General features: G+C 39.6%; 1 protein-coding gene across 4 annotated transcripts in view; it reads right to left on the reverse strand.

Annotated features, from left to right (window-relative positions):
* The window catches only part of ARNT2 (aryl hydrocarbon receptor nuclear translocator 2), a 97,138-nt gene that overhangs the window by 66,012 nt on the left and 13,966 nt on the right, over positions 1-17,160 (reverse strand). For 2 of the 4 annotated variants that reach the window (XM_053988449.1, XM_053988446.1), the window contains exons 2-3: positions 6,583-6,694; positions 869-916 (exon numbers count right to left, since the gene is read on the reverse strand). In XM_053988449.1, the coding sequence (XP_053844424.1) occupies positions 869-916; positions 6,583-6,694 (160 nt within the window). Of the gene's footprint in view, positions 1-868; positions 917-6,582; positions 6,695-10,231; positions 10,303-12,664; positions 12,686-17,160 lie in introns of those variants that run through there. The other 2 variants (XM_053988447.1, XM_053988448.1) reach the window with 2 other exon arrangements.

A 17,160-nucleotide genomic window follows, 5' to 3' on the forward strand; every position in this document is an offset into this window, starting at 1 on the left:
AGTTTTAACACCAGGGCCTGGTTCTGTAAATTAAATCAACCAAACAGGAGTGCTGCTGGTCTTGTCCAGTAAATTATGATATGGTGCCACAGTGTATCTTCAGCACACTTCTCTTTCTGACTGGAAAAACCCTGTTAAACCCTACAGTGACAGCTGTGCTTCAAAACTGCTGCTGCTACAGAGCTGGAATTACAATGTGGATAATCAGCAGTTACCCAGAGCCCTCAAAGTATCTACTCCCCTCAGTGCAGCTGCTTGGTTTCTAATGAAAAAATGCAAACTGTGACCAGGAAAAATAAAGGAAAAAAGAAAAAATGGAAATGAGGCTTTACTGTTTATTTCTAACTTTGAATATTCCATGTTAATTAACATTTTTTGTCAATTTTTACTATTCAGTTACACCTAATGGTACATAATGTAAAGCTCATTAACTTTAAAAAAACAATCCACCTCTAGGATCTGCCAAATTGGCTTAACAAGCAATTAACATCTGAAATAAATTAGAAATTAAATTTCATTTTCAGTGGCTGAAAGACAACTTCAGCAATGTCAAATAACTTAGGTCCATCTACAGCAGTTGAAATACTAAGCTGAAAATCACAAGTTTTCTCATTTGATATAGCTGCAGAGTGAAATTGTGACACACGCACACTGTCAGCTTTATAAGCCAATAACTACATTAGGCAGGTTTCTGCCAGAATGCCTAATTTTCAGAGGGAGCTGATAAAAAGAGTAACTGATATTTGGACTTAGTTGTTGTCAAGTTCTTCACCTGTATTCATATTGATTTTCAAACATCAGTAATGAGACAGCCGTCTTTCCCCACTGAAAGAAGTCAGTGATTTGGCCAACTCCTGTAAATGCTCACCTTGAAAATTTGCTGGGCCCCTCCCCATCTTCATCATCAAAGTCCATTCTGTAAAAGCAAGATTTCCAAATCAGCAATGAAGGCATTGGCAAGGGTGGCATGAACATTCAAGCCAGCTGCTCTCAGTGTTGTTAGATTTTGCCTAGCGGTGTTAACGACTGAGGATTCCAGTCTTGCTCATCCCCTCCAGACCTAGCAGCAGCTCATCAGCTGATTTATGTCCCAGACCTTCTCAAGGCTGTGGAAGTGCCGAGTTCTTCTTTGGGCCAAATCCCAGCCCGCCAGTTTGGCTCCTCCAGGGAGCCACAAACAGCAGGAACCTCTTTCTTCACTTCTTACACAGACAGACTAGGAAGATTATCTTCCTTATTTAAACATCTAAATTAGATTCTGATTAGGCAGTGTGATTGTATCATAGATGTTATCACTACAAAGTTATACAACAGTATAATTTACAAAGCATTTTAGACATTTTATACCTCTAAAAAGAGGTGGATAAATATTTATATCCCCAAATATAAGGATGTAACTCTGCCATTAAAGTGAAAAGTCAAGCTGAAAATAACTATCATAGACAATTATTGTATTAGTGTATTTATTTTAATAAAAAATACATTAGTATTATATACAGACCTTGATCAATCACTTTTAATTAGTGTAGATAGGAAATTATAGTTTTGTTTTGCAAACATTTTCTCAGATTTCTTCAACACTCTAAACTTTCCAACCTTTCAGTGCAGTAAAACGTCATACAACTACACATTCCATGTCTCTAACACTGTACACATTAAGGGGTATAAGTCCTATTAAGGGCAAAAACCCTTCAAAGTGACAATGATATTTATTTCAGTATTAATTTGTCATTCCTACCAATGACAAATTGCGATTTGTATGTCCAGAGTGTGAGAACAAAGATGCAAAACCTGTCTCTAAAACTACATCAGCATAGAGAAGTAGAAGTGCCAGTCAGGCACTGCCTTCCTAAATTCTTCTGAATTCTTCCTTCTTGAATTCTGAACCAAGACAGCCTGGCCCATAAAAGATGTGTCTGAGTCACAGCAACCTCCATACAATTGGAATGAGGGCAGCAAGTCAGCACAGGAATTGGACATGGCTCTAGAAAAGTTACAATAATATTTTCCAGATGGTAACAGTGATTATTCATTTCTGGAGGAAGCAAAGAGAAAACCATTTTCCCCAAAGAGCTTTAAGAAAAGCTGCGTATTTAACTTGCTCAGCTTTGATGCAATCGTCGCTTTCACTATAAATTACATCTTTGCTCACCCAATTACCACCAAATCCGGTTCCAAGGTCCGCGGTCCCTCAGCTGCCTCGTGCAGAACACCACCGACCCCCAGTGGCCACTGGCCTCACCTCTGCCAGGGCTGCAGCTAAGGCAGGACCCAGCTGCTGCTGCCACCTCAAATGTGGCCCTCAGGGCTGCCACCAGCAGCCTGAATCCCCCTTGATTCACTTGCAGCACTCCCAGAAATTCAACATTTACACATGTGGTACAGCCCAGGGTCTCCTCTCACCTACCTGCTTCCTCCCCACATGTAATAATGTGACATTCCAGAAAAACCTTCCCATTTATATGAACTGGAATGTTTCTACCTGCACTGAAAATGCAGAAGTCAATGTTAAGGAGAGCTGTTTGTTTGCAAGTGGAGGGCAGCACTGGGATGGCTCCACCTGAAGCCACTCACAAAACCATCACATCAGGCACGCCCTCACTTGGTTTCACTGGCAGCTGAAACACACCCGAGAGAAACAGTTTCAAACTGGGTGGAAAGGCCTGCAGAAAAAGTTATACACCTGTGGGGGAAAGCCTTTTCTTCAGGGACTTTATGAGACACTGGTTTAATCTGGGACAGATTAATATTGTTACTCTTTTCCTTCCTCTCCAGTACGCTGAGATCACATACCTTGTGGATATGATCCTATGATTTATTTCGCTTCCAGCCAAATACTCCAGCTGAGTGCTAAGGAATGGGCTTTCCCCAAAATCAAATATTAGCTGTACTGCATTTAATCTGGTTTATTATTACTGGAATACAATGCAGAGAATTAGTGATGATGATAACAGTTTAAGGCTTGATCCTGCTGCCTGCACTGTATCACCACCTCTGAGGGAGTGAGGGTGACTAACACACCTATTTATTTCGATGGTTGGATATCAGCTTCTTCCTTAAGGAGATTCTTGATGGGTTAATATCCTCAGGTAACACCTCCCACATTTACAGTGGGCTCATCACAGCAGAATCTGAATGCATAGGGTATAACATCAGTCTGCACCAGACTAAGTCTTTAAATAATGCCTTTGCTTTGTTAAACTACCCAAACTCCTTTATTTCATACAGAAATTGAACATAAATTTAATTTAAAATATCAATACTTTAAAAAAATGCAAGAGCAAATGTATCACTGTTCCATCTTTGTTAATAACACATTTCCTAATTTCACTGTGCAAAATGAAAAACCCTTTGAAACATTAAAAAGAAACTCCCCCAGATATAAAGTCATTGATTCCACTGTCCTGCCTGATCCATTGTGTCTGCTTTACAGCAAGGCAGAAGGAAAGGCAGTGAATCAGTTGTAACCTTTAGTAGAACACAGCAGAACACGTAAAAATAATATTCCATCAACCTCCTCACACCCTGACAGATAAGATCTTCTGTTTAGATAGAATATACTGCACATTAGCAAAACAGTAGAAGCAGCCTCCCAAAAGACAAATGACATCATTTCGGAAGATTCAGAAAGACTATCTTTTATCTTCATTTAAAATTCCCATTAAAAAAAGGCTTTAAAAAAGAGCTGCACTATGCTCTTTTGTTTTGAAGAGACAGCATAAATCTTGTTTTCCTCTTTCATACTGTTCACATCAATCGTGAAAAGGCCTGATGCATGAGGTACTTATTAAAATGTATTTTCCTTAGAAGATGTGTGGCTACCATAAATACAGTAATAAAAATACTTTTAAAAATTAGTTATTCTTAATTAGAAATATTTTCATAAAAAACCCAAGAAACCAAAATGCCTCCAACAAGGTGGACCTGCACATATTAAAACATTGACATGTGAGAGGATTTCAACACTGCAACAAAATTATTATGTAAAATTCCCAAGAAATGTCAAAAGATGCTTGCCATGATTACACAGTGTAGGAGGAGGGCAGGCAGGAATGGTCAGGAGCAAATGCAGCTGAGAAGCAGATGGGGATCTGTATTACAGCCTTTTATTGAGCACAATTTTGAGGGGTAGAATGGTGGAGTGAGGTCTCTTTTCCCCAGATTTTGGTAGTTCTGGTTCAGAGAAAAGGCAAGACACCGTGAACCAAAACAAAACCAATGCAACTGAAAACAGCTCATCCAAAAAAAACCAACCCTCCCTGCCCAAGTACAGACAGCCCAGGAAGGTGAAAAAAGCCCCTTATCCTCTAACACAGCAAAGCCTGCATTAAAACCACATTAAATAAAGAACTGAGGGTGCATTAATCCAAGGCAGTCATTGACCACTGCAGTGCATTATGCTGTCACTTTTTTCTATGAAGTAGTGGGTATAATTTATAGAAAGGAAAAATATTTTTCCAAGCTGTCAATGAAGCCAAATGCCGACACGGCAGAAACACCTTCTGGACAGCCAGTGAGTTTAAACTGATCTATATTCAAGTCCACACAGCAATTATTCTGCCAGCTTGCCTCAGCAATTATGAAAAAAGAAACAATTTTCAGAGATAACTGAAACTGGGAAAGCTGGCTGTGTGTGCTAGCTCCACTCCTTTATGTTGGACACAGAACACTCCTAAAATGCCCAAGGATGGAGGTGTACAAAGATGTATCACCAGAACAGCAGTGAAAGGACCAAGTGTTAGTCGCAACTTTGTTCAAAGAGAAGCTCAGAGGAATTAGACACAGCAGGCATTCTTTCCCTCAAGGTCTGAATACACAGAGCGAACATTAAAAAAAAATTATAAAAATAATAAAAAAAAGCAGTCTCAGCTCAGGCTTGGAGAAAGGCAATTAGTTCAAAGCTATAGTGCACAGATGAAATACCACGATCCAGGTATAAAAGTGAATCTATACTAATTTACTCACTGAATTAACACATTATAGACATTTAAAATAATTTGATTTAATGTTCCTCCCACCCTCCCCTCACTTCACCTTCTTACAAATAAATGACAATACTTGAAATGTAACAGTTAAAGCATTTCAATTAATATCAAGTCCGTATTTAATATCACAATATTTCACAGTCAGCAGCATCAAACCTTGGCAACAGTGAATTGCAAACTGATATTCAGAGCTGACATGGTTTATGATCAAAAAAAGAGATCAAATATCCTGCAACTCAAGTACAAAACCTTATCTATGTTAGATAGCAATGAAAAGATGTTAATGCTTTGTCTTTTCTTTTGAGTGCAAGTTTAAAAAGGTTTTCTCATTGAGCAGCTTGAAAATAATATGTGATGCCTGTCAAAGACAGATTTTAGGAGTTTCTCAAACCAATTTCATACAGTTAGCCGAGCATAAGAAGGGCACTCAGTGGGGGGAGATATTCAAACTGTTCTGTCCAAAGGAACACCCCTCAGAACAACCATCCAGAGTGTTCACAGCACACCAACCTCGCTCCGCATTCGAGGCAAGCTCAACCTTCCCCTTGTTAATTCACTCCAAGACTGAGACTCCAGCACTGTTACTGGAGCAGACACACAAAGCTGGCAACGTACCTTGGTGAACAATCCCTAGAGCAGTTCTTGCCAGGAATAATGTCCTCCTTAGGTGTTCGCCAGTGAAGATTTCACTCACTGTCGATCCTGTTAAGCCCCACCACTTTCTGATTTAGGACTAAATATAAGACTAATTAATCTCTTTTCAAGAGACTCTCAGATCAGTTATCTCTGAGAAAACATCCGAAGACCATTACTATTTGTGATCAACCTTTGATAAAAACAAGAGGGAGTTGGTAACACTAGAGAGTAGTTTTCTGCTCTTCCCAAGCTCTTGCTACACTTTTCTTCTAATACAGAGACTTACTATGAGTTGCCACAGAGCAATCTGATGTGGGCAACTACCCCGACACCACATCAGCCTCTGACACTACACAAAACAAATTTTCTTCTTTAGCAGAGCCCTCAAGCTTGTGTAAGGGCTGAATTTGATTCAGGCCCTCCTCCCAGAAGACTGTGCTGCTTCCAGTGAGACCTAGAATATCATGGTCCACAATCTCTGAAGAGTGAGCTCTCATGGCATTTCTGTACCTGGAACTATAAAGAAAACATCTTTAATAGGCCTCTCTTTAAGAGATTCCAAGTGTAACCTTCAGATGAAATTGCATAAGTCTGCATTTGCAATCTTGCTACCTTTTTTCACTTGATAAATCTCTGTGAGATTAAATAGATATAGGCAATACCCATTCACTATATCTACAACAGCCACAGGATGCAAACTCCTTTCTGGATGCTTTGCCAAACCTGGAAATCTTTTGAAACAAGCAAAACAACAAGCCATATGCTTATCAGCAAGTTTGATCTTGCAGGAAGAACAGATGCATTGAAGAGAAAAACAAAACATCAGTGACTAATGTCATAATGCAGTTTACATAAATACAACATTACATAATAAACACACACATATATACAGGTGCATTTTGACTTTTCCAAGGCAAGTAATTTCGAGCTTCAGACCTGAAAAAAAAAGGAGATGGCTTACCCAGAGCGACGCTTTCCTCCTCTGGAAGGCATGGATCCTGCCATCCTCACTTGTCCACTCGCCATCGGAGCCACTGGCAAGGCCACCGAGCCAGGAATGTCTGATGCCATTTCTGTAAGGCAGAGGTAGGGGAAGAGGTGGGGGAAATCCCTTAATCCATTACCTTCAACGAGAAACTTCTGCTGATAACATTAGAGACAGGCCCTTCCCAAAACAAACAGAGAAATCTTTCCTTTTTATTTCTGAGGAAAAGTAAAGCTCTCCCACTAAAACCCAGCAGTTTCACAGATCCTTTAGAAAAAGCCCAGCTAGATCAACAGACATTATAGTGTGCCTGGGAGACAGAGAGAATTGCAGGCAGATATCTCTGTAATTCCACTGACCTAATGGGTCTCATTTTAAGTCTCAAAGAAGCTGTCAGATCAAGGCCAACAACCTTCTACAACAGTTAAAGTGCTTGTACAGAAATGCAGAGCTGAATCACCAAGGCAAATGAAGCTGTGGATCATGGTACCAGGGTACCAAGGAAAATAAAAGTTCAAAAACTCAGTTTGGCAGAGAGGCCAAGAGTTGAGAGCAGAGATGAATTATCAGGTGATACTGGTTTTTATTATTTATATTCTGGAGGCATTCCGAGGGCCAGAGTGAACTTGGAAGAGCTCAAAGGCTTCCTGCATTTCTGTCTGGTGTCTTGCAGAGCAGAACTGCGCCCAAAATCCAGGCTGATATTTATCCCTCTGCCAGGGCTCGAGGTATAGCCACAGGTTTAATCAAACCTCAAAACTCTGATGTGAGAAACTGCAAAAGCTCACCTTATGCAATGGCTTTCAGACCACTAATGGCACGTACTTCTGAAGTCTATTAATAACAGTCCATTATACTTCAAAAAAGAAAAGTGGAATATAACATATTTATACCCTTTTCTTCAATCCCATTATTAAGCATGGGATTAAGAATGTTTTTCCTCCATATAACTCTTATAAACTATATGAGCAATTAAAACTTTTTTCTAATGCACATATACTTTATTCACTCTGGAGGAAAAATCTACAGTCAAAACATTTAATTATCTTGAAAGAAAATGCATCTTCCTTCCAACTTTAAAAAAAAAAGACTTGGCAAGGTATCTGGAGCTACAGCTAAATATAATTACTAATGGAAAGTAAATCTGTTTAAAAAATCCTGCTATTTTTTCCCCAACAGATAAGTATGAAAGAACTTCAATTATGGAAACAGGAATCCATGTTCTTTCATTATGTCTGGAGAGCACTTCCATCTCTGCCACACTTTATACACATCCATTATGCAACATTATGCATTTCAAATAATAACATTTTATCTGTTCACTGATTTCATGGATTTCTTCTAGTACATTTAGTTTTATTAACTCCTTTCCAACTAAAAAGCAACACAGCAATCCAATATTTTTTAACAAAGTCTGCAAGGCCAAACAATGAGACTGCTGCCTATGCCCCCACACCACAGAAAATGGCTAAAGCTGCAGCTATGTGGAAATACAACATTAAAGCACATTAGCATATCTCCAGACAAATAAAAGCATCAGCATGCAAACAACTGGCAAATCACTATTTCCAGAATAAGTACCCTTAGCTGTCTAATGCACATAATTCACTCAGAACATTCAAACTCGTCTCTCATGGATAGAACCGAAGGTCATTCTGAAATGCTCTGCTCACTCATTTATTAAAGCAGATGGTAAAAACCATAATAAATCTACCTGCAAAGTGTCCCCGTCACTCAGAAACACATTTTCATATAGATCATCAAGGAGATACTAAGACAATTTCAGATCATCTCTGAGCAATATTTTAAGAGTAAAACAATACTATACTGTGTTGAGAAACTCTTGTAACCTCATTTTCCTCAATCTAAACCAAAGATGATGAAAAAACACACCAAGGGTTGCATCCAAAAGCCAAAACTAATTGTTTCTGGTAACTTTACAGCTTCCCCAAAAAAGGAAACAAAGCCCCCTTGCTCTCCTTTATGCATTCCATGCTTAGAGGTGCATCCAAAACAGGATGAGCAAACCTTTCTGTAGAGCCCTTGCTCTCACTCCTGACAAGTCAGGAAGATCTAGACATAGTTTTGATCATTGTCCAGTTTAGGTGGTTGTGGATAGGCAGAATGAGTTCTTTTTCTGCACGTATTTTCAGCCTTACACATATGAAAATGTAAGAGGCAAGGGCAGCTATCAAGATTCAAGTAGGAAGGACAAACAGAACTGTGTATTTTTTATAAAGAGGGAAAAAAATTAAAAGGAATGGCCAAAGCAGAGGTTCAGTTATGTCAGTGTCCAAAAACACATGAAAGAATATATTTTACTACAAACAGATCATGTGTCTATCACGGTATAAGCTAAAGAATTACCGTGTAGATATCTTGATGCTACAGAATTGCACATCAAAGACAGTGCAATAACTTAACTTCTTAGACAAATCAGCCTTCAGATAAGTCTTCACAGTCTTGGGAGAATGAAACCAAGTTCATTGTACTTACTGCTCTAGAAGGAGGTCTTCAAAAACTTCCACTTCCAAGATATGAGCACAAGAAGAAAAAAAAATCAGGGGACGCACTGACACTCATCCACATGAAAGCTCAGCTAAGAGGGAGGAAAGGCTCAGGCCTTCAAATCACAAGACTTTCCATTCTGCAGCAGTGTGGTGCAGTTGTGACAGATCTGCACACCTATCAGTGTGTAATTTACCTTTCCATTTCAGAGCTTCCCATGTCAGAGACATCACCCACAGTGTGAGCTATTGCAGCTCTCGTGAGCCACTCGAGGTACACTGCTGAGAAAAGCAGTCAGCTTTCCAGGCTCTCTCCCCTGAAACAACAGAATTAAAAGTTCTGCTGATGGAAAAACCAAGAGGCTTTGGTCTCTTTCAAGCCACACAGCAAAGAAAGCAACTCTGAGGGAACAGCACCATGGAGCATGGAACACCCTGAACCTGACCCAGGCAGGGCAGCAGTGGAGCTCCTCACACACTACCCTGGTGTTCCAACGGTGACACCAGAGCACTGCAGGAGGACTCCAGGGACAGAGATGACAAAGGGATCTCAGTGCTCAGCTGCAGCCAGCTGGGTGTCAGGAGCTCTATCCAAGTTGGACGGCTATGCAGAAATGTAAACAATAGATCGTGGCTGTAAGAACTTAACTCAGAAGAGCTGAAGGCCACAAGAACATCTGGATAGAAGAAAGAATGGATATGAACTGCTTCCCAAATTACTTTCATCTCTACTCATTCATGAGAATATAAAAAAGAAGCAGATCTTGATGATATTTTTATGTTTATAAATTATGCCTGCTGAGGAAAGTAAAAACATTGACATGTTATCTCAAAAACAAGGGCCAACCTGGGAAGGCAGAGCCAAAAGCAAAATCTGATGGAACAATCGGGTGCTTCTCTGACTAAACATGTGAAGATATCTGTCTATGTATGCTCTGGAAAGAAAACAAGAGAGAGAAGAAAAAAATGGCACACATAAACTGGAGTCTCGGATAGAAATACTGTGGTAGAGAAGCATCACAAGGAGCCTATTAGCATAAACAAAACAAAAAAACCCAGGAGAATGCATCAGACACAGACCAAAAGAATAAAATAACATAAGGAAGTCTTAAGAATACCTCACAATTCTGAAGAGTTACATAAATTTAGGGCAGTCCCAGCCACTCTGTTGGAGCATAAATTAGTATGGAAGCCCAGACCTGCAGCATCAAGTTGGTTGCAGATATATTTAAGAAACAAACAAACAAAAACAACAACAAAAAAGACATGCTGAGTCAACAATCATAAAGATCATGTTTTCAGGCTTATCTAAACCCATGTCCAGATACACATTATCACGGATGCTCACAGAAGTGTTTCATCAGCAATAAGTGTTGGGAAACATGGTGCTCTTTCTGAGATTGAATGTTCAAAGAATGGACTTCCTTCTGCCAATGGAAATAAACAAGCATTGCTTACTGTACCCAAAAATAAAGCACAAATGTAAGGGGACAATTCTCAGGAAGTGAAACAAGGTCAAGCTGAACATTCATGAAAATCATCTGTAACTATCAAGGCGGAGTTCTGAAAAATTTCTTTATGATCTTTAAAAGCATTAGTGTTTCTTAGTGTCAAATAGAAATAATTTTTTTGCTGAACAAATGCGTGCGGTATTTCATTTGGAGGTTAGAGAGTTCCTAGAGATCTGCCAAAGAACACAGAAATGTTATTAGAACAAAACCCAGCACAACACTTGCAACCTTTAGTGAACATTCCTCCAGCTGGACAACACTTAACAGCTCTTGTCTTATCACTGTCATGTCTGGGAGCAGGCCAGATCCTGCCACTAATACTTATGTTCATCTTGGGGATCCCTGAGGAGCCACATTAATTCAGAAACAATGTAAAAGCAGAATTAGTCCCTCCATTTCTGTCCAGACTTAATTCTACTGCTGAACATTCAAAGTTTGGATATTACACTTTACTTCAGTGTCACATTTAGGTCGACCCCAAAATATTCATGGATGTTTCTGAAATAAAAGATAATCTGCAAACGCACATTAAAATACTGGGATAAAATACAGGGATTTATTCCCCCAAAATCCGTGTTCGTCTCAAGCTGTTACATAGATCTGCAAAAGAAATAGCTGCTGTGCACTTCAAAAAGCAAAGCACAAAGAGCAAGCTAAATGCTGCACAAGGATACCATGAAAGTACACGAGAACCCCAATCAGACCAAGAATTACTGAAAAGTGCAGTATGCCAGGATGAACCTGGACTTCTCTTTTTTGCTAGGGAATTATTAAACCACAGCTCTCAAGCCAAAACTTTAAATCTTGAGCCCCACCCCAGATCCAGTGCCTGAAATGCAGCTCTGTCTTTTCTCTGACACAGCTTTGTGACTCGCTGAGGTATCCCCCAGAGAAGGGCAGCTCTTTGGCCAGGTGTCCTCACAGGGAGCATCACACAGCTCCAGGGATGGTGGCCTCTGCTCTGCCCCCCTCTGCATCTCCTCTCAGCCATGCATCCTGCTGAGCTTTAAAATGCTGTTCATGACAAGACTTTCTAAGTCTGTCTTACAAAAGGTCCTGTTAATTACACTATTTTCAGCCACTCGAGCTATACTCCCCTTGCCTAAATACAGCAGACGTGGACAGGGCCAGGTTTAAACCCAAAGTCTACTGGAGAAATGTTTTTTCTGACTCCCAGAGACTTTGAATCCCTGACAAGAGCTGTGAGGACCAGTTCCAGGTTTGCTATTCTGTGCCAGGTACCACTGAGCATGCTCTCCACAGGGATCCTTTATCCTTCAGTGTCTACTGTAATAAACACGGCTAAAGTCAGATACCAACACCTGACTAAACGAGAGGAAATTCTACTTTTATCAATACAAATGTGACAGATTTCCAGCCACTAATCCACAGAATGGCTGAGATGTCAATCACTCCCAGTAAATGTGGATCTAAGGCTAAACACAGAATTACGAACGCGGCCAATCCCATCAACAGCATCGTACACAGTGATTTCAAAATGTTCTTTTAAATATTCTAAGAAAGCAGATTTTAAAAACTTCTTTAGAAACTGTATTTTTCATTACCCTGAAGTCATACGGGAGTTAGATGCATCTCAGCTAAATGGTTTTGATTGCAGTCAATTGCAAGGGGGATTTTCTGCCTAGCACAGAGACATTTAAGAATAAACTATATCGTAGCTCTTACTTTAGAATATGCCAACAAAAACATGAAGCCATCATGTAGTCAAAAATACTTCACAGAAACACTAATGCTAAAAATCTAGCTGTATATTTAGTCATTGCTTTTACATATTAACTACAGAGATTATAAAACAGAGCTCACTCTCAAAGAATATAAAAAATCCCCCTCGTTTTCATTGTTCCTGATAACTCTGTTAGTACTGTTTTACTTGCATTCCATTGCCAGACACTTTAAATAGACTGCACATCAAAAACATCTACTGTACAGAGAGGATATGCAGAAAGCAAAAAACATTCCTTGCCATGCTCTCGACAGAATTACGATTACAAATAAATCACAAAATATAAGAAATCCCACCTTTAAGGAAGACTCTTACAAAGATGCTATTTCCTTCCTGTGAACAAAACCTTCTTGGAGAGAAATTTTATCCGCATATAAGAAGAGTCAGAAACCTCTGGGAAGAAATGTAGCAGCATTGGTATTCTGCTCAGAAAATGTCATCACAGATCTGTTTACCTTAACTGTGGACCATGATTCAGCCGGTGACAACCGTCTTGCATACTGATCAATTTATTTGCAGCAAAATTACTAACATTTTCTACTTTAACCATTTAGGTTCTGGAAAGAGCTACTAAGATAGGAATAATATAAAAATCCTAATTAATTAAAAACTTTCCCCTCCACCACAATGCCCTGTGCTTTGGGGTGTGAGGGGGGCCCACCCCTAATCTTGAAGATAAATTAGGGCATACGGTGAGCAGTTACTAGAGAAACGTTCTCTTTTTCAAAACGAAGATCAGAGCTTTATCCTCTGCCTGCATCCCAGGTGAATGTTAAGCATACTCGATGCGGGGGGGAGATGATGAGATTGAGCTGCTCAGGTGAAGGGGCACTGTCTGCTCAGCAGAGACTGGGACCCAGCATTTAGGAGAGTGGCCTAACTGGTGCTCCAGAGGCCAAATCCAGTTACCTCGCTCCCTGCCTTCTCTGCTGTGACTCTGCAGGAGATGCAGGCTCAGTGACACACTTAGGAGGTATCTGCCATATGCCCCACCAATAGACTGGAAGAGCAAGTTTTGAAGTCAAAGAGGTGAAACCCTCTATGGTACCTCCACATTGGACTGCTGTGTTCACACAAGTCATCCATGTGGGATGTCCTGGGATCTCACTGCAATCCACGCCCTTTTGTGTGCCCCACAGCTCAACACCACCACCTGGATGTACAAAAGAAGGTGGGATGCAGACAAAGAATTGGAAGTAAACTGTGATAAAAGAGACTTTTGGTCTACTTTATGGGAATTCGTGCAGCTTGATGGACAATGTGAGAAATGCAGAAACCAGAGTACCCAAAAACCTGTGGAAACATCGATCTTATGATCTGTAAAACCAAAACATTATTTCATACATTACTAGCTGATTTTGAATGTTATTTTGACAGCAATTCTTATTTTAATTTCCAATTTTCATGTTAATCACCTTATTCATTCCAGTCATGTTGGTAATTCCATTCATCCATACCTACCTTGTGGTCAAGGCACAAAAATTTCCAGAGATATGATGAAGTAAGGAAAGGATGTGGACCACATTCATATTCACTGCCTAAATGACCAACACGACCCATGTAATTGAATAAACTCAGAATCAATTAGCACAATCCAGAAGAAGACAGAAGTCACACCTCTGCACCCACTGCAGAGAATGTTATAGACTAAAAATTGAACTTGAAGCAACAGACAGAAGATGCACTTGGCTACTTGAAGTTAGCCTGGGAAGAAGGGAAAAGGTAGCTGCTTCTTCATTCCTCCTATCTTCCTGACAAATGACATTGCACCTTATGCCCCTGTATTTTTCCCTGGCTATTTTTCCACTTCTTATTCATAATTCCATGTTATCTCTTGACCTATTCAGCCTCTGACTGAGGTGAACTATTTCTTGTACTCTCTTTAATAAGTGCATCCAACTGCTGACAAGTCTTGCCAAACTACAGCCATTTCCCTCAAAAGATGTTGCTGAAATTCAGAACAGGGAGCAAAGGTTAAAAAAGAAGCTCCTGTTCTGAAAGCATGTCTCTAGTCTTGGAAAAACAATAAACCCTCTCAGAATTAAAACAAGGCTTGTGTCTGCACTGCAGAATGAACGTGAAAACTGACCTGAACCTAAGCACCTGGCCTGCCTCTAAAATTTGATAATCCTTCCCCTTGCAGAAGTGGGGGCTTTAACTCAAGCAGAAGAGCACCCAGGTCTCCACCATGATTATGATGGACTGACACATTAGAAGAAAAGTACTTCTTACACTTCCAAAGTCTGGAAGTGCATGAAGCAGTGAGCCAGAAGCAAATCCAAGGACCTGGGGTAGACTCACATTGATAACACAACCTGAGCCTCCAACACTTGGCAAACGTCTCAGATATAAATAGGTACAAGTGGGAAAGTGCACATGCAAATCAGGCAGGGAAGTAGGGCAGCTACTGTAAGAGACCAGTTTACAGGGAGGATGAAAATCTGACTTGGAAAGGCTGCTTCAGGATTGATGTAAACATCATTAAAAGAAGAGAGGCAGGTGCTTAGCTTACATGAAGGGTCACAGTAAAACAGCAGACAACAGCAGCAGGACCATTTAAGGTGTTTGAATGTGACCCTACCTGGTTTTCAGCAACTACAGACGTGATAATGCAATCATACAACATAATTCCACACTTAATCACCTCTGCATTAACATGCCCTGGTTTTATTGACGTTATTTTGGCTGACATTACTGACTTGTAGCAAAAGTGCCAAGCAAATCACCAAAAACCAAGGCTCCCCAAACTATGCATCATTTCCATTTGAAATGAATGGTGATTCTTCCTCCTTCTCTGACATTTTGTATTTGCCAAAAGTAACTGCATAATTATAAGTTATGTGCAAGAAACAGAAGGTAACATTCAATGTTATTTTCCATACTTTTTACTGAGCATCAGACTAGCAAATAGCATATATGGCTGTTCTGTTATGTACAACTGCCCACAGCTGACCCATTAATGAACTCACAAAAACCGTGCAAGCACACACCCAGCCTGGGCAAACAAACATGAGGAAAAAATAACAAACTCTAAGGACTTTCTTTCAAATTTCTCGGAGACAGATCATGCTCCATCCATTAATTCTTCATTTAACAAGTCTGCTTCGTTTATCTTGTTTTGGTTGGCACTCAATTAGAAAGTCATGTACAGGACAATTTTTTTTTTCCTTTTTAAAACAGAACAGTTGCTGTATTTCATGCAGTAAAACATCAGGAGGGCAAGTAAGCTAAAGCTACACTAAAGCCAGGCACAATAATCCTGAATTAGGCAAAACATCTCCATACAGCCCTGTCCACAGGATTATCACTAATTGTTAAAAGGGCCTAGTAAAATCTGTTGCTTAGTAAATAATCAAAGAGAATAAATTGAGAGTTACCCAGTTGGCAAGTGCAAGTTAAAAAAAAAAAAAAATAACCCACACAGCCATGCTCTCAGCTCTACTGTAATTTCAGTTATGGATGTGTTTTGTCATATCTGCCTCTATATCTGTAAGATTTATTGAGATTGGACTTCTGTCTACACAGAAAGAAAAGCCCTCTCATCCAACCACTCCTCATCTCCTGCCTTGCACAGCTTCCCATTTTTGCTGGCCGCTCTCATGACTCTGTATACATACATACATATATAGATATAGATATAGGTGTATGTACACACATATATATGTATTTTTGTAGACACACACATATATAAATATAAATATATATATAAAGACCAGAAGAGTTAAGCCTGGATTCCTTCTCCCACTGCATTGCTTCTCCCCTCTTGGGTGTCACTCCAAGCCAGTGCACTCCTCAAAGGCAATGTCAAAGTGTTTCAGCCACTGTCACACTATCCCAAAACTTCCCCCTTCTCATCTTTCTTACCTTCCCTTACCCTTAGCATTTTTGCCAAGCTTTCCTGAGCAATCACAACTATCTCTGGATGCCCCAAACTCCCTACAATGGGCATCTGCGGATGCCAAAAAACGATATAGGATTTATATAGAGCCTATCCAAAACTGTGGAAAAGAAATTCACTGAGCTCTATGAATCAAACATCACTGGCTGGCTGGAGGGTGGGATGGTAGCCAGGGGAAGCACCACACAAGCTTAATCTGATTTTGTACTCCTTCAAGCACCTGCTTTTGGTCAGTGCTAGAAAAGATATGAAAAATTTTACTTTCAGGACAAGACAGCATGTTTTTACATCAGGAGCAGCAGAAGTAGCATTTCTTAAGTGTGTTTCTTCTACAAAGAAGAAAGATAGGAAATTAACCAATTACTGCTATTACTTTATTTCATTAACAATAAAATCAAGCATTTTTCATTGTATGCCCTTGCTCTGGATCACTGATTATTAATTTTATACCATCACTGCTAATTTTCTTTCCTAAACTCATTTTGTTTCTTTTCCCTGTTCTATAATCATCAAAAAAATATTTGCAAGCAAATTTCCTTTTATAAATTCCTATGTAACTGTTTTATGATAAAGAAATAACAACAGTAGTAATTGCTCAATAGTTTATCTGCACTATGTCATCATTTGAGGCTTCATTTTTGTTCATCCATCTTCAAACTATTTATTTTAAAATAATATTTCCACAATCTTCTATCAAGTAGTCTGACTTATTACTATCTATCTAGCAATTATTTTCCAGCAATAGAAGCTGGTTTAGATTTCAAGCATTTTCAGTGCTTGATCACAAATCTATTTTTTAATGTACAAGTTCAACTGCCAATTTGTGGAAATTAGTTTGAAGCTTCTATTAAAATACTTGCAATGGTATACATAAGAAAAAAACAGATCAATACC

Source organism: Vidua macroura, chromosome 12 (genome assembly GCF_024509145.1).
Source record: "Vidua macroura isolate BioBank_ID:100142 chromosome 12, ASM2450914v1, whole genome shotgun sequence".
Lineage (NCBI taxonomy): Eukaryota > Metazoa > Chordata > Aves > Passeriformes > Viduidae > Vidua > Vidua macroura.